Genomic DNA, 18,723 nt, shown 5'->3' on the forward strand with positions numbered 1-18,723 from the left:
CTGAAAGAGTTTTTGTGTCAGAACATTTATCAGACTAAAGTGAGAAGTTCACATAAGAATACCCAACTATGTGTAAGTTCTCCCAATTATAGTCAAAAACTTTGAGAACTTCAATCAAGGACTTATTCACAGATCTTTTACTTTATAATTTTGAGAAAATCTTATTTTACTTAATGTAAATGTCAAATACATTTATATGCTATTGATTAGCTTTTTGATGCTCCATACTTAGCTTTACATTATTCCTACAGTGGGTACAGGTGCACTTTTAGCCAGTGTTTATTCATGCTTATAGTGTTAACACAACAGTATTAGATTGTAATACAGTTTACTATGCTTGTAGTATTATCTATGCTAACTTTCACTTTGTTGACTGTATTGTTAAGAAGTTTTTAAATGTTCATTAGCAAGTGTAGAAGATTTGTGTTATACCTTGAAAATTAAAAAAAAAGTTATTTTGTTGTGAAAGTGTTATCTATAGTGCTTTTGTTGATGGCAGTATAGCTGTAGAAAAAAAATATGATGCATTTTATGTTACAGTGGCGATATATTCCAGGATGGATTGTCATGGTTCTGCTTACACCATTTTTAAATGTTTACAGTGTATTTTATCGCACCGAATTAATTTAAATCTACTGTGACTAATTTTAGATATGTTTTTATAGAGAGAAAAAAATTTAATGTCCTGCAATTTTTATTTGTTAGTTATTAATTGTCTATGTAATAAAAATATTGTTTCATCATTCTTCAATGTAGTTTAAAAAAATACATTTTTTTATACAGGTAATTGGTTTATTGAAAGATGGAGGTGCAAAAGGTGTTAGTTATTTTTCTGATTATGTTACTCACTGTATTGTTGGTGATGACCCTTCAGAAAGTGATATTGCTGAGGCAAATGATCTGTATGAACGGCCTGCAGTTACCAGTGATTGGGTTGTCCTTTCAGCAAAATGTGGAAAATTATTACCGTATCCTTTAATTTTGCAAGTTTTACGTAATAATAGCTGTGAATATTGCAGAAACATTGGTGCCAAATATTTATTTTGGTTTGGGTTTAATTTTCCCAAGATCTTAATGGTTTATAAAGTTTTACATGAATGAAAAAATTGATATATTTTACATTTTATGAATATGCTAATCAGTCAAGAGTTGTCATTTAGTATATTGGTATTTTTCTTTGCGTTTTTGACTGCTGTTATTGTTAAATATTATATATAATTTAATATGATTTTTCTGAAAGTATATTGTCTGCACCTGATAATATTTGTATTAGCATACTGCTGTCTATGGTAATATAAATTTTTTTTGTATATTAGTTAAGTTGTTTGATAATTGTAATGGTAATAAATTGTTGGTTTAGCAGTTGGCTATACAACACTCACAAGTGGTATATTTGTGTATTTCTATTTCTGTTTGTTTCGCTCAAAATCTTTACAAAATTTATAAGCTCCAGACCAGCTTGTGTTAAGCTTAAACTAATTTGTAACAAAAAGTCTGAACTGTCAAAATCCAGTTTAATAGGTCTATACTGTATTGTTATCTCTTTCCAATAAGCACTTGTTTGCTTTGACTGTTATGTAGTTTTCTTTTATTAAACATTTTTACTGTTTGAATTATCCCATTTGTGCCAAGAATGAGCTAATTTGTAAATTGTTGAATAATATTAAAGAAAATCAGTAGTCTATTTTTAGTGAAATTCATTTCTGTTTTGAAAAAGAGAATGAATTTGTTAGATCTGTGAGTGAAAATATTTTTTACATTTCATATGTTTCATGTGTAATAGAACTACTGATATGTGCCTTACTATGGAAGCTATAAGGAAATAAAAATAAAAATAAAGAGTTCATGTTTGTTTTAAGTGATAAAATTAAGTTTCTCGACCGATGATTACTTTCTTTAATAGATTTTCAGAATTAAAGGATTTTGTTATGGAGATCGACATGTGTTTACTGGTGTCGTGGGTTGTATTTCACAAGTCTCTGCTGCAGATGCTTGCGCCATTTGGGCAATGATTAAGTATTATGGTGGAAAATGTTCACTTAATCTCTCCTCATCTAATACTACTCATTTGATTGCCGGTAAACCAACAGGGGTATGTTTATTATTATTGTTACTAATTGTAAGTTAAGATCAAAGTTACTGATTTGGTGAATGTTTGTGAAAGATATATTTTCTAAATGATCACAGGAACTTTTCAGTTCAATAAATAAATATCGTTATATCTTTATTCAGATCAGTGCATAATAATAGATTATAAATATATAGATCATCAGATAGGTATACTACTCCACTGATAAAAAAGGACTTGTCTCAGGAATGACCTGGTTGGACTAAAGGAAATCGTGATAAAACCTTGGATCAGAGCAATGTCATACTCAATAGTAGTAGAGGTTAAAATCCATATAAATATGTAAAAATAATGAATATATAAAATAATATTAAATCGAACAGTGAAGATGCTAAATAAATAAAGTACAAAACATCGTAGTTTATAAGGCATTTATGGAAATTATTTAAGCAATAATTATTTATACATGTTGAGCAAAGATTTGAAAAGCTTTTTTTTGTTGATATTTTTAGTAAGAATATTTTTAAAACTGATCGACATCGTACTGGTTCTGTAAAGGAAAATATTTTAAGTCTTCTTCAATAAATTGACGGGATGATCTTTTAAATGGTGTAATAATTGGAAAAAAATGGTAATGGAAGCATTGTAAGTCTCTCTTCACTAAAGTATTGTGTTAAGTTACTCAGCACAAAATAGTTCTGTCAGTCTAGTTTGATATAGGTGGATAAAATTATTATTTTTGTTAGAAATAAATGATTGTTTATTAATAATTTTTTATTTTAGTAAAGGTTGTATATTAATAAATTAAATGAATGAATAAGTTAATATTTTTAATTTGCTAAATAGTGGTCTACATTATTTGTATTTACAGGGGGTTAAACCATAATCAAATAGCCTATTTTTGTATCTTGAAAATTTTTGATTTTTGTAAGAATCCCAAAAGATAGTATATTTCAAACAGGAATATACAGAAGAATAATAGATACTTAATGATGGTGTCAAGCTTAATGTTTTATTAAGATGCTTCAGGGGGAAATTGTATGGTTGTGAATGAAATCAGTTTTCTTCATGAAAAATTTTCATTTAACAAGAAACTCAGAAATTTCACACTATAGGCAACAGAAATACTATTATTTATGTATATAATATTATTATTAATTGGAATACCATTTCTGGAATTAGAAATATATCCCTACTGCAGAAGCACAGTACGATGGTTTTATCCACATTTAAAGTCAGATAGTTACAATCCTTGCAGCAATTGGTGCTTTTTTTTTTTTAACTGTTAATATAGATTTTTTTTAGTCCCTTTTATTATCTTAAGTTATAAATGTAGTGCTATCATATATGAATAGGATAATGATGAAAGGTTTGAAATTTTCACAAAGGTCATTAACACAAAGAATAACAAGTAATGAGAACACTTAACTGTGCCACTGTAGGTTCTCACTTACATATTGAAATGAGAACCTATATTTTATTTGAGTTTTCTCTTGAAAAATTAAATTTTATCATTGCTTATAGTTAGTAAAAAGTGATTGTAATTAGTTGTATGCAGTTCCTTTGATATCACGGTAACTAAGGTTTTTCATTATTAAATAGTATGAAACTAAATTGAATGCTTTATTGAAATTATAGAAAGAAAAATTATTAAGGGAATCTTTTTTTTTTAGCTATACTATTTTAAATATTTTCTGAAAGCTTGAAAATGGCATTGTCAGTAGACAATTTTTTTTCTAAAACCTTGCTGAATGTTTGTCAATATGTCATGTGTTTCAAGTAATTTTAAAGGTTATTTTCCATAATTTAAAAAATTAATTTAGAAAAAATAAAAATAATGAAATTGACATATTTTGTAAATCAAGAATAGTATAGGAAAATATCTGTATAATATACAGGAAAATTACTTTGAAAATCATAAGGTAATTAGATAAGTCTTCATCGGTGAAAGATTAGTTTATTAAATATGTAGGAAAAATAGTGATAACATCCATATTTTCTTATGAAATAGTGATCATTTCATTTATATTTACTAAATGCTTACTCTTCATATTCAAAATTCAAGCTTTATACATGAATAGAAGAGATTTTAATTTATGCTTAAATTGTGTCTTTATTTCACAGTACTTTCTGTAAATAAGGTTCTTAACTTATTAATTGAACCTTGATTTATCACCTTTTTAAAGAATTGAAGAAATTGAATTACCAGAATCAACTATAGACTTGGACATAAGTTTGAATATTTTAGTATTCAAAGTTAATTTTTTCAGGAATACTCAGCAACTTTCAATTTTATGAAACTGAGAGTTTCTAGTCTAAAAGAAATTGAGACTGCCATTTTTACATGCTGTTCAAAAAACAAGCTTCAGCAAGCTTGAAATTAAATAGCTCAGAAATGGTTTCTGTATTTTTCAGCTAGAGTTCTGAAAAATTTAGAGAATATGATAACTCATTACAGTGAAACATTTCAATTTCTTTAGTTTTATTTCTTAGATATTTATGTGGGAAATCTTGTTATTTTTACGGTAGAAGGAATCATGGTGTGTAATATTTAAATAAAAGGATCGCTTGAATTGAAGATGTTATGTGTATTATTGTTATTAGAATTTTTTCATATTTAGAGATATATTTAAGTGGGTTATAGTTTCAAAGGGAGAAACATGATTCCTCTGTTTCATAGATATTGCACTCTACATCCTCATGCGTGACTTTATTTGCGTAATAGTTGTTTCAAAGACTGAAGTATCATACTATCAATGACAAAATGTTAGCAGATGTTATTATTGGTCAACCCACCATAATATAATTGACCTGCAACCAACCACCATTTCATACTAATTAATTGCACTGTACAGTACAGTACCAATTAATTCATTTTTGTGTGGATTTTGAATGATATATAACTTTATCACATATCCTTGATTCTAAAGCATATTTTTAACACTTTTAGGATGGACTTCTTCCTTACAGTTCATATACTACTGAATTTTATAGTAGTATTGTATTTAAATTTTATATATTGGCATATATAATGATATGCCAATTTTTTTTTACCAAAAATGTTATATTTTCAGGTATGTGTTGTGTAACTTAAAAACCTATTGTTTAACCTAAGTAGATGATTTTGGATTTTTTACAGTATAAATTTTATGTTTTAAATATCAGGCAACAAATTGAATTATATGAATACAGGATTTTTTTGTATTCGTGGATTAAATGCTTATTCTATATTTTTTGTTTTTTTATTTAAGATTCCTGATTTATTTATAATAATTATGTTGTTTGTTGAAGGCAAAGTATGAACGTGTAATTAACAGCAATAAAAATGGTGTTACAACAATTCATCCAGTTACTCCTGATTGGGTTTTAGATAGTGTGCGAGGTGGTTGTAGGTGTAGTGAAACACCTTATCATCCCAGACTTCTTACTGAAAAACAGACTGGTCTCAGTAAATTTGCTGGTATTATGTTTATTTGTCTTTTTCTATTAGAAATAACAATTTTTAATGTAATTTTACTAAGTTACAAGTCCTGGTTTTTAGTATCTGTTAAAATTCATTTATTAGGCTTAACTTTGAGTCAGTGTATATTAAGTTAAGATACAAATAAAATATGGAGGGCTTATTTTTTTGTTATTAGATTCTTGTGGACACTTTAGAATCTTTTGAAGTGATTTTAGTATTGCTGTTATTATTAGATTGTTAATGTATTAAATCCAAACAGAGGAAAAAATTTATTTGCAACTGAGCTGCATGTAACAAAACATTAAAACATTACATATTGTATTTAAAATTAAATACAGTTCTGTCAATCAAAATTATTTTAATTTAAAAAAAGGATTATGATAATATTTTAATTTATATCTAAATCATCACAAAAATTAGCTTGTTTTCTGCTGCTTTGTTGTGTATTTAAAATTTTTTTTTCTGTTGCAGAAAATTATTAAATTACAAAGTTTAGGTTTTTCTATCTAAGTTTCTGTTATCTTCGCTGATTGTACTCCCAATCAACTTGAGCGAGAGTACCTACTGTATTTGTTTAAGGTTTATTTCTATTTGATTTTGTAGTTTAAGCATTTTTATAATCGATATATGTGTTGTATTCAGGTAGTCTATCAACAGCTCATATAACTGGGTTTGCTGATGATGATGTATCACCTGAGGAAAATGCTACCACTCCTGCCTTAAGCAATGAGCTGCTTGAACAATTAAAACAACGAATGCCATGGAATCAGCCACCATCTACTTCTGTTACATCTGTTGCCCAGGTATTTTGAACTTAAGAATATCTGCTTCATGCTTTTCGGTCAACCTTGCGGCTTTTATTTTTATAGTTATTGGAGTTTTTACTTATTTAATGTTTGTTGTATGGTTATAATTGTAATAACTTCATAAATATTTTAAATAATTCCAATTTGATAAAAAAAAAGTTGAATTCAACTTGAATTTTAGAATGTGTAAAATTTATTTCTGTTTCTCATCGTGTTGAATTTTTTCTAATCAGTAAGGTTCAAGATTTCAGTACATTTAAAGATCAAGTTGACATTTTTGCATATATTGAAAATAAAAAAAAACATTTTTTTTTCAGGTATATTTTTCATTCTGCTGGTTATTACTATTTATGACTTTCTCCTGACTGGGTTAACACTCTGAAAACTGGGACTGTTAAAAATATATACTAATATATTTTTTATGTATTAAAATTCCTTCTTAAAATGCTGTATAGGTAGGAGAAAGTTTTTTTATTTCTTTAAACATTTATAAAAATATTGTCTATAAAAAAAAAATCCTGTTTTAAAAAAGTTTTTACAACTTTTAGCAACTGTCATACACTTGCCCAAATATCAGAAAATCTGTTAGGTTTTCTTCTAAACTCAGTCATAAATTACTCCTTATTTTCCCATTTTTCAGTTTTCTTATTTTAGGTTAGCAGCAGGAGGCGATGAGGAAAAAAAGAAGTACTTGGAGTATTAATGCGTTTTTTGAACTGCTTTCAAACTGGATATTAAGTATAAATTGAACATTTGTAATGAAAAAATTATTTTATAAGAATTGGTAGTCATATTTACTCTTATATGTTTTAAAATATATTTTAAATGTATCGAGGGACTATTATGTTAGAATCTTATTCACTATACCAGTACTATGCAGAATTTCTTCTTCTACTTGAAAACTTAAAGATTTAAAATTAGATTAAACAGAATAATTTATTTTAATAATTTAATGTGGAAAGATTACAAAATAATTTTGACTTGGTCGCTTAATATGTACGGTGTGAAGTGTGATTATTTTATAAACTTGTATCCCATATTTAGTCTGACTAACCTATGAGGAAGTATTTTGATGAGTTATTTATTAATTTTTATGATTTTGCATATTTTAGTAATAATTAGTGTGTATTATTTAATGGTATTAATTGCCTCTTCAGCTTGTGTTAATTAAACCTGACAGACTGATATGAGATTTGGATTAACATAGGTACCATTTTTTTGATTGCTGGGGAAGCTGAAAAACTAATATGAGATTTGAATCAGCACAGGAACCATTTTTGCGATTGTGAATGTATTTAGCAAGCATTATTTATTCTCTATAAAATTGCATTAATAATATTTATTTTTAAGTGAAATTTTAATGTTAATTACCTTTAAAGTCTAGTTATCAGTATATCTGTAACATATAAAATGGGAATTATACTAAAATATGGGTGCTTAGATATTTGTGTATTAAAATGCAATACCACTGGAAGTGAGGATTATAATTATACTTTCTGAAGTTACAGCGCACACACATATTAAAGTGATGAATGATCAACTTGATTTTTAAAAATGGTATGAAGTTAAGTTGTTGAAATCAAATCTTATGGAGTTTATGAAGGTTCTGGTAATGTCTTAAGTTTTAAGGAGTTATGACTGTTCAGTGAGTACGTTTACCTGACAAGTGAGGAGTATAAGCATTAACAGTTTATTTCAACCCTCTCAATGTTTTGCAATCTTCTGTCTATTGTAATAAGATATGGAATCTAGATGTATTTAAAATGTTTTCATTCATTTATTTTCATTCGTTAAAATTACACTATCACCTTATCGCTACTGTTAGTTTTTGACGAGTCAGTAGTTCACAGTTTTGAACAGAGGTATCTAGTCTTTCTTCATTTCTAGTTTTACTGGAAAAAGTAGAAGTGAAAAATATAATTTAAGATTTTGTATCTGGTGCAGCATTCTTGGTCGTGTTGTAAGCGAGATAGTAAAGTGAATATTAATTTAAGGGGAAAAATATTTTGAATTTTTGATGCAGTAGAAATGTTTGTAGATCAAACATGCTACTACATGATAATTTTTTCAGCCAGCAGAACCCTACCAGAATCATTTCCATGTATTATTTCAACAAGTGTTAGAATAATGACTAAGAGAAACAGTAAAAAGTCCATGATAGTAAAAAGATTAATATGAATTTTCAAGATATTGCTGATTGACTGATTAAAAATAGTGAGAAAATTAGTCTGAAGGATTGTGAAGATTGATGAGAGTGGATTTGGAAGAAAAAAATACAGCAAAGGCAGGATTACTAATGTTCATTGGGTTGTTGTGGTAGATAGACTAGACAGAATAAAAATGTTTTACGATAAAGTAGGTAGAAGTACCGGAATAATTTAACAAAATGAATTTGCGAAAATATCAAAGTTGTCATTTCTATTGAAATGACAAATATTTGGTGGAGGTGTGGTGCAAATAAAACGACACAGATATAATTGTTTTAAAGTTAACTGTAGACATAATTTGATCTGTTTGTGACATAATTCAAATGTTCACACCCAGACTATTGAGACTCATAGGGCTACAATAAAATGTGATATGTGTTGAAGAAATGGCTATTTGTCTTGGAACTGCTTTTGATCCGTATTTGATTGAGTATGTGTAGAGAAATATGCGTGAACATTTAGAAGAACTATTTTATAACTTTGTGAAAGCAAAGTTTTGGGGGTAAATTGCTTATATCCCCATAGATTATGTAATTAGTTTGTCTTTTTGTGTTTATGTTTAACTTGTAATTTAGAATTGATATACAGTTGGTCGATGTTAAGGCTTTAAATCAGCTTTTTATAAATTTTGTAATCATATGCTAAAATAAAACAAACAGTCCTTTATTTCCTTAAAGATGTCTTTCAGTAAGCTTCTATGTTATGAAGATTAATTTGAAAAAGAATCCTGTGGCATAAGTGAGTATGTTTAAGTTAGGTAACATACTTTTGTTATACAAAATGTATTTTTATTAGTTATGTAATTTTCATAATAAATTAATAATATTGATGTTAACAATAATTTATATTGGAATTCACATTGATTACAGGTAGCATAATGATAAAAAGCTGGGATGATTAGCTTTTATGAAAATGTTGTTAAAACATACAGCGAGTCAGTGTCTTACAATAGACAGAAGGTTGTAAGGAATTAAAAGGAATGATTCAAAATGTCAGTACTACTACTCACTGATTGAGTAAATGGGCTCACTAAATAGCTATAACCCATTTTAAGTATTTAAATAGAAATGAATTATGAAAAAAAAAAATTTCTCAGTTAACTATCAACAGTACAGACTGTTTAATTTGATTGATTCATGCAATATTTCATATTCTGAAGATTTTTAGTAGATGTATAGTAGTACATGTGTAGTGTAATTTTCTTGATTCAGTTGGCAGCATTTCCATCGTTTGTCTAATAAGTGTACTTGTTGCTTGCTATTTACATGGATTGCCAGACCAGGATGTATTGTAAAATTAGAACTCAAAAGATTGGTAGCCAGAGACAGTATCAAGGAGCTGTTAGTCGTAAAATATTATTGGTTTAATTGGGGCTTCAACTATCAACCTCCTGCAGGGGAAAGCTAGTGCTAATTATCTGTGTGGTCCAAATCCAGAGCATCCACAGAAAGTTCGTTATGTAAAGCATAAACAGTTTAAAATGATGCCTGTGCAATGAATAAGTACTAAATATTATAGTTATATTCAGTGCATGGTACAAATTTATTTCTGTATAAAGTGTCTAGGAGTTCAACCATTAAAACCAGACAATATCTTGGACTACTGTTGTTCAAACAATGCAGTTGTGTCTGCCTACAACAGTGAAAATATTGAGGACTATTTCACTTGTTTTTTTCTAAAAATAGCTAAATAAAGAAATCTTCTAATCCTTTAAAATTGTAGGTGGTCTTGAAATTATATATGAAAAGGCAAAATTCTAAGGTAATCAAATGAAGCCAAATGTAATGGGAAGAGAATTTGATTGTACATGAATAGCTTGTGAAACAAAGAAATGGTTACGATGGTGTTTGTGATTTTAAGTAATTCAAATATTTCAGTATAATAGCTTAATTTTAAGTGTTAATGAAATTCATTTGATTTCATTTTATGGTGTAAAATTATTTTTTTTCATTTCGTATTTGCGTATTACTAGGTGAGTATTCAGAATCTATTTATTTATCATTATGACCTGGGAAATATGTTTGGCCATGTATTTTAATGATGAAGCTATATATGGGGTTATTTAATAAGCAGTTTTATAATGTTGCTTATCACATTGATGGGAATATTGATTTTTGAGAGGTGATTGAGCAAATAAAAGTTTGTTCAGTCAGCTTTCTTTCCTTTTATTAACCTTTACTACAAATACTTTCAGAGTGAGTTCTAGGTAAAAAAAATTAGTTATTATTTTACAAGGAACAAAAAGCTTTTAATTAATGTCTTCTGAGTTACTTTGACTTTCTGTAGGCATTGTCATCGTTCTAGTTTCTTGTTTGTTTATGTAGCCATCATCACCAAATTCTAAGCTACTTCAGACTAGACCAGTGTCTGCAATCTTACCTGTAACACATGCACAAGTTCCTCGACAAAAACCTCTTCAACAACAGCAGGTACCTCAGCAACAGCAGCAGCAGCAACAACAACAACAACAGCAGCAGTTACCTCAGCAGCAGCAGCAGCAGCAGCAGCAGCAACAGCAGCAGCAGCAACAGCAGCAGCAGCAGCAGCAGCAACAACAACAACAACAACAACAACAACAACAACAACAACAACAACAACAACAGCAGCAGCAGCAACCTCAGCAACAACAACAACAACAACAACAACAACAACAACATCAACAACAACAACAACAACAGATGTCTCAACAGCAGCAGTTACCTCAGCAACAACAACAACAACAATTACAGCAGCAACAACTACAGCAACAGCAGGAACAACAAAAACAACAAGGACCTCAACAACAACAGCGGGTTTTAGTATCACAACAGTTGCTTCAGCAGGCTGTACCTACACAGTGGCGACCTTCTCATACAGTTGTTTGTATCATTTTTGTATAAAGCATGATAAAAAATCATAGTAAAGAATTTACCTGCATGTTTAAATTTTGCCACATTAGTGATTGAAAATAGAAAGTTAAAAGCTGTATTTTTCTGAAAGCATTATATATGGTATAGAAAAGCAGTCATATAACTAAATTCCTTTTCAGAGTTTTTTAATGAGCTAGGAAATTTACCTATGTGTGGTTCTTCTAACATATTATTACATATGTGGTATATTATCCTCCCTTTTAAGAGCTGTTGTCAGACAGTTTCTATTTTTTTACAAATATTTAATTAGGTTCATAATTTGTGTACAAATAAAGTTTTTAAGAATCATACAACTGCATTAAATAAAATTTAAAGATTTTTCTATATTACACAGTTCAAATATTGTAAACTTGGAAGATAAGAATTCACATACTTCACAATCCTGAGTCACTCATTGGGAAATGAAAAAAGATGTATGAAGAATATACTGAAGTTTGATTTATATCTTATCAACAATGGCCTCAAATGATTAAATAAATTTTTTAAATTATAAAAATTATTCAAATGTGGATTAAATTATTTCTAAAACATGTTCCCATCTTACACTATATGGTTAAAGACCAAGCCTAACCCCTTAGATTGGGATAAGTAATTCATCATGTTTGTTTGCTTCCACATATTTTCTTTATAGCCTGATTTTCTAACTTTATATTATAATGTTCAGTTTATAATCTAATAGGTGTTTCAAAAAGGAAGCAACCCCATTGTTTGATAACATGAATTTATTACAAAAATATTAATCTTAATAAAATACTTATACAACAATATTCAAATTACCTTTTATAACTTTACAATAGATATTCAAAATGATTTCCTATGATCCCAATGCAGGTTCGTACATGTTTCATAACATTTGCAGCCACTCTTCGTAACGTTTGCTCAGTATTGTTTGAAATCTCACTTTTAATCTTAGCCTTCAATTTGTCAAGTGCATGAGGATTGTTTTTAAAAACTACAATTTTTAAATACCCCTAAAGGAAAAAGTCTGCCGGTGTAAGATCTGGGGATCTTGGAGGCCACAACCCTTTTGATATCAAACGGCCAAAAAATTCCCTTAACATATCCAGCATTAGCAGTATGACATGTTGCATTATCCTGCTGGGAACCAACATCCTCATTTGTGTATATCTAACATGACAATAAACTTTTTGATTAAATTTCAATAAACCACACCATCTACAGATGTGTCAAAAAATAAAGACCGTATTACATGATGCCGGAAGATCGCACACCAAACATCAATTTTATGTACGTGTAATGGTCATTCATGAAATGCCTGAGGATTTTCAGCACTTCATATTCAGCAGTTCTGGCTGTTAATGTAGCCATCCAAGTGAAACCATGCTTTTTTTGTCACTGAAAAAAAACATGATCCAAAATTTCAGTACAGTTGTCATCAACAAGAGAACAAAACCAATAACAATACTGTTAATGTTTTCCATGGTCTACTTCTTTCAGTTCTTGAATGACACTGATGTGATAAGCATGCAATCGTAATTTTTTTTATTAGCCTTGAAAGCTGTAGATAGTCTTGAAAGCCTAGCTGGTGAAGGTAACTTTCTGAGCAATTTTCTGGATGAGCAAGTCCAATGTTCTTTCACATCTTCCAGAACCTCTACTGTTAACAGTGATGGTTGACCTGTGTGTTTCCAATCATGTACACCCCCAGTCTCATGAAATTTATTAATCAAATGCAATATTGTTGACGTATTAGGGACTGAAGAATTGGGAAATTTTATCCAAAACTCATCTTTCACTCATTCATAAAATTTATATGTGCAGTAAGTCGCAATAATAAGCATGTTTGTCCTTGGAAAACAACATATTTAACACAATAGAAATGAATTTATAGTGGTATAGCACAATTGCATAAGAATGATATTTCAACTGTTACAAGCTGCTAACCTTGAATACAGAGTTACCAATTGACATGCAAGGAGAAATAAAATTTACTTCTACTTTTTATTTATTTTTTTAATATTTTTGTAACTTCTACTTTCTTAATCTTAGGGTTGCATCCTATTTGAAAAACCCACTATTTAATATATCAGTTATTGTTTGAATTATGAACTTACATTTAAATTTTTGCTAGGAGCAAGTCTACTCCTTCATACCTCTACTTAAAAGGTTTTTTGTGCACTCCTGTCTGATTCTTTTGGCTCAATTCTATGAGAGAAGCTGCCCTGAAGATTATGAACCTTTGGTTCTGGAATACCTCATATCCCAGGACTAGATGCTATTAGTCTTGACCGACTGACTATTGATATAATTTACCTGATCTACTGTATGCAGTTAGGAAACTATTCTTTCAAAGACTTTTCTTTTGTAATATAAGAAGATCTGTAAGGTCTCTACTAGGTTCTTCAAAGAGAAACTACAAATTTTATCTAAGGACTGGATTAATCATCATTTAATATCCTCCTATACACTGTTGAACTGTAGGTTTAACTAGTGTCTAGCAAACATTTTAGGCCAGGTCTGGACACTTAATGTATCTTGAATCTTTTTTGCTTGGATCAGTTCTCATTACTTCAACCTCAGGGAATGTCCACTCATCTGTTTGAGTCCTGTTGAAGTCTTTAAGTTAATTTATGTTGAAAACTAAAATTTAATGAATATGATATTTCATTCACATTTTATGCTGCATTCTCTGATAAGTTGCTAGGTCAAGAAGGACATTCAGCTGTAAAAATTATGCTAATTCTCTCTTGTCTAAGCCCAGAAAAATAACATTTTAGCATATAAGAAAATAAATAATTTAATCTTTACTAAAGTGTTTAATTTTTTCATATTAACAAATTAAACTCATTTCTATTTGCTTCTATTAAGATTTAAATCTTAATAAAGCATATTAATCTACTGTTGATGAATTTTGTTCAGATTAAATTAAACTTTTGAGATCATCAGTTTTTTAATGCTCAACCGATATTTTTTTTGCTTTTATATGTATATGTGTTTCATGCATGTAAGGGTGTGTTCTTGCTTTCATTAGTACATTTGTATAATAAATTTTTAATTGTAGAAATTATGGAATATAATTACCGTCAAATTAATTAATTGATTTATTATTAATATATTCATTAGGGATGTCATACTTGCATGTTTTTTTCTGAACACTAGTTATTTTCTTCTCTAGTACTAGTTACACTTGTGATAAGTTTTATTTTTTTTCTACAAGTGGTTGAGATTTGTTGCCATTCAGTATGATTATTCTAATTTGTAAAACACTCAAGAAAGTTTTTAGTGTCTGTACATGTAGGGTACCTAGATTGGTTAGGTGATATTGGTGATCCAAAATTACATGGCAATACTTTGTGATGTTAATATAAGCAAAAAGGTCCCTGTGAACATTTATCTGGAAATGCTTTTTTTGACTTATGGCTTATGAAATATTTTGTTCTGATTTCTGCTTCAAGTGTAAAATGAGGCCATATTGTAATTTCTGGGATTTAAATTAAGAATCAAAACAGTATCTATTGTTATTTTTTGAGAAAATTGTTACAAACCCAAAAACTTTTAGTTGAAAAAATGCTTTTTTAGATTTACCATTAATAAACTTTGTTAAATTTTCAATAAAAAATAAAAATTTCTAACAGAATTTTTCATCAGTTTTTACAAAACTGATGAAAATAAATAACGTCAGTATAAAACAAATACAAGTTTCAGAAATTCAACTTCAGTTTAAAGCAGAATAACCAAAATGAGATAAAAACATTACAGTTTTAAACAGAACAAAATTTTCTTCACATTGCTAAAATAAATAACTAAATAAAAATATAAATTTTAAAACTAATTAAATTATCATAGAACTTTTTTTTAAAAAAAATATTTTGTTTATACACACAATATGTAATTTAAGCCCAATTGTAAAAACTTTTTTATATATATATTTTCTAGATTTGATTTTTTTTGAATATTTTTGTTAGAGGATATTTATCTTAAAAAATAATATTTGATAATTTTGTTTCATGTCATACTTAAGTTAATATGTTGGACTATGAAAATGTAAGTTAGTTGTATGAATTTTTGGATGAAGGAACAAGAGATAATAAATAGGGCATTATTTAAAGACATATTGCAGGACAGTTTTAAAAAATAAGAAAATATTCTCTAAGATAATTGTTGATCTCAGATTTATTTTATGTATTACTTAAACAGTGTAAATTACTTTATTCATTCTTTTAATTGAATTAATTATATAGGGTTATTTTTGTAGATAGAACTAATAACAAACATGAAATAAGTTTTTGTTTTATTTATATTTTTATTCATTTAATACTAATAATTCTAAAGTTTTGTTTTTTTAACTTTATAAAATTAAGTTAAAATTTTTACCGTAAAATACAGAATTGTTTTCTTTATTTTGTCTTTCTTTTTCATTTATCCTACATTGTGTAAAACAAAATAGAAGACATTATTTTCCCTTTTTTAATCTACAGAAAAGAGAGAACAATTAATTGATTTTTCTGTAAAAAAAGAATATGAAAAAAATTCTTGTAAGGGTGTATCATTCTAAATTTTGAGATTGCACTGCGATTTTTTGATTAATTAAATATAAAGGATAGTTAATATAAAATTAATTTTTAACATGGCAAGAAAGTTTATTTGGAACATACTGCAGCAGCTAACACTCCATTTGCATCAGTTATTGTAATGTTTGTCTCAAATTTTTGATTCTCATTTATAACTTTTTTGGTTTTTTTTAATTTTTTGTTTTGTTGTAGTTTGTTATTATTTTATTATTATTATTGCTGTTTTTTTCTTTAAAAATTAATGATATAATTTAATTTGAAATTTTTTATTTGTTTATAATTCTGTGCTAATGAGGAAGCATGTGCGTGGTTATATGTATTGTTGTAGAAAGAGCTTTTGTTTATTTATATTGTGTGAATTATAATTCATTTTTTTTTTTGCCTAAATAATGATTTTTTTTTTGGCCTATATAATTCTCTTGCATATTAATGAAATCTCATAGTATTGAGTTTGTGATCGTTTTAGTAACTAGTTGTTTAATTCTGTTAGTGACTGTATTGCTTCATATGAATTGCCTCTGAATATCTGTTGTAGTTCACAGTAATGTGATTAAATAAGCATAAGTTTGCAAAAAATTACTACTTTTACTTTTTTTTTTTTATTTTTTATTATTGATAACTACCTAAAAAAAAGTTAATTAATTTTCCCTCAGGACCAAAGTTGTCAAAGATTATGAAGTTTTTGTAACATTATTTTATATCTATCAGTCCAGCACTATATTACTGTAAATGGTACCACCATAAATTTCTTGTGTATTTTGCTATATAATAATTAAAATTAATTTGGCATCTTTTCAGTGTAAAGTACATTCTATTCTATTCCAGATTTAATTTTCTCTCTTTTATTTACTTAACTTTTACTTTTGATGTAGTCCATTTTTCTTGTTTACAAAAAATTAGCAGGTTTTAATGTATTTATTTTTTTTTTGAGAATTGTGGAAAGTACTGTAATAGTTCTAATTTGTATAATAAATTTTATCTAGTTCATCTGAAAACTAGCAACTCTTTTACATTTTAAAATGAAAAATCATTTTTTAGGTAGAATACTGAGGAATTAAATTAAAAATTTAGGAAAACTTTATGTAGCAATGTTATATATTAGTATAATGAATCAATGCTGTGATGATGGTATTGAAAATTTAATGCGGGAATGTAGAATGCCCTTGATAATGAATGAACTGAATATCTCACTGCTGTTGCAGATGATTTTTCTGATGTGTTGATGAATTTATCACAGGTAGGATCATTCTCAAATCCATGAAAGATTTCCATATATTACATTCTAATTGTTGAATTTCTCACCATTTATCTGAAGTATGCAAAAATCTATGCTAGGTGAATTCCATGCACACTTACTGATGAACAGAAGTTTATGTGTAACATGCTGTTATTTATTTGACAAATAAAGGAAAGAAATTGAATTGTGCAAGCAGTGAGTATTTTGAAACGTGAAAGCATTGCAACAGACTATTCAAAATTCCAGAAGTGGCTTGTCTACCTGCATGAAACTTCTCTACAATGCTCATCTCCATGCTGCTGGCAAACAACATGATTTGAAAATTTACAATAGGAATTTATGACTACTCGCTTTGCAGCTTGGACATGCCTTTGTGAAACTGAAGAGCTCATTAGGAGAGGTATGCTTCGTGAGTGATGAAGACTGGAATAAACAGTTTGTAGTTTTTGAAAGGATTGGTGATAACCTTATCAAGATTATACAAAAACCTGTTACACGTTATTATAATTGTTCTGGTGTTCAGAGTGATGATGTGGAAAGTGACTTAAGGCACATAGAAGAAAAACCTTTTTGTTAATAAATTTTTAAATAGTTACTTTCTTATTATAAAACTAGTAGTAATTTCCATATGTTACTCATTTTTTTTTTCTTAGAAAATTTAAGTTTCATTTTATCCTTTGTCATCGTTTATCTGATGTTTAGATTACCTTTATTTATAACTAACCACCTTTTTGTATATATTTGTGTTTGTGAAGGCATTGTACATATTTATTCTTGGCATGAATAAAAGGGATATTAGATTTATTAAGTGAAAAATCCTCATAATTCTTTCACAACTCATTTTAATAATTTTTTTTTGAATAAACATTCTTTCAAACAAGGTTTTACACTGAAAGTACCAGTATTACTTTTTTTTAATTTTTATTTATTCATTTTGTAGGTGATGATAACATTGCCTTTGAGTAGTAACTGGTTATTTTGGTTTTAAAATCATATAACTATTTAAATAAGTAAACTGAAATATAACAGACAACAAAGCTTGATTGGGTGGCCTAAAGTTATATTTTTAATTTCATATAAGTTGTTACAATAAAATTCCCATTACATCTTCAATTTTTTTTGTATAGGAGTCAATTTCAATGTAACTTGCTGTAACATTTATTCTTTCATATTTTATACAGTTTTTTTTAAATTGTTGTTTAATAGTAAGATATTTATTATGTATTTTAGGCACCTCAGTTCCAACAAGCTCAACCTCAGCAGATGCAGATTCAACATCAGCTGCTTCAACAACAACAACAGCAGCAGCAGCAGCAGCAGCAGCAGCAGCAGCAACAACAACAACAACAACAACAACAACAACAACAACAACAACAACAACAACAACAACAACAACAACAACAACAACAACAACAACTTTTACTATCTCAGCAGGTAAAAATGAATGAATGAATGAATTTGTGCCATAAAGTTTTCTGCCAATCAAGTTATAAAACAGTAG

At 28.1% G+C, this 18,723-nt stretch overlaps 1 protein-coding gene across 4 annotated transcripts in view; it reads left to right on the forward strand.

Annotated features, from left to right (window-relative positions):
* Positions 1–18,723, forward strand: part of LOC142323294 (uncharacterized) — a 154,797-nt gene that overhangs the window by 1,654 nt on the left and 134,420 nt on the right. For all 4 annotated transcript variants that reach the window (XM_075362754.1, XM_075362755.1, XM_075362753.1 and 1 more), the window contains exons 2-7: positions 784–968; positions 1,912–2,092; positions 5,360–5,528; positions 6,174–6,334; positions 10,869–11,402; positions 18,453–18,656. In XM_075362754.1, the coding sequence (XP_075218869.1) occupies positions 784–968; positions 1,912–2,092; positions 5,360–5,528; positions 6,174–6,334; positions 10,869–11,402; positions 18,453–18,656 (1,434 nt within the window). The remainder of the gene's footprint in view (positions 1–783; positions 969–1,911; positions 2,093–5,359; positions 5,529–6,173; positions 6,335–10,868; positions 11,403–18,452; positions 18,657–18,723) is intronic.

Source organism: Lycorma delicatula, chromosome 4, assembly GCF_047948215.1.
Source record: "Lycorma delicatula isolate Av1 chromosome 4, ASM4794821v1, whole genome shotgun sequence".
In the NCBI taxonomy this organism is placed as follows: domain Eukaryota; kingdom Metazoa; phylum Arthropoda; class Insecta; order Hemiptera; family Fulgoridae; genus Lycorma; species Lycorma delicatula.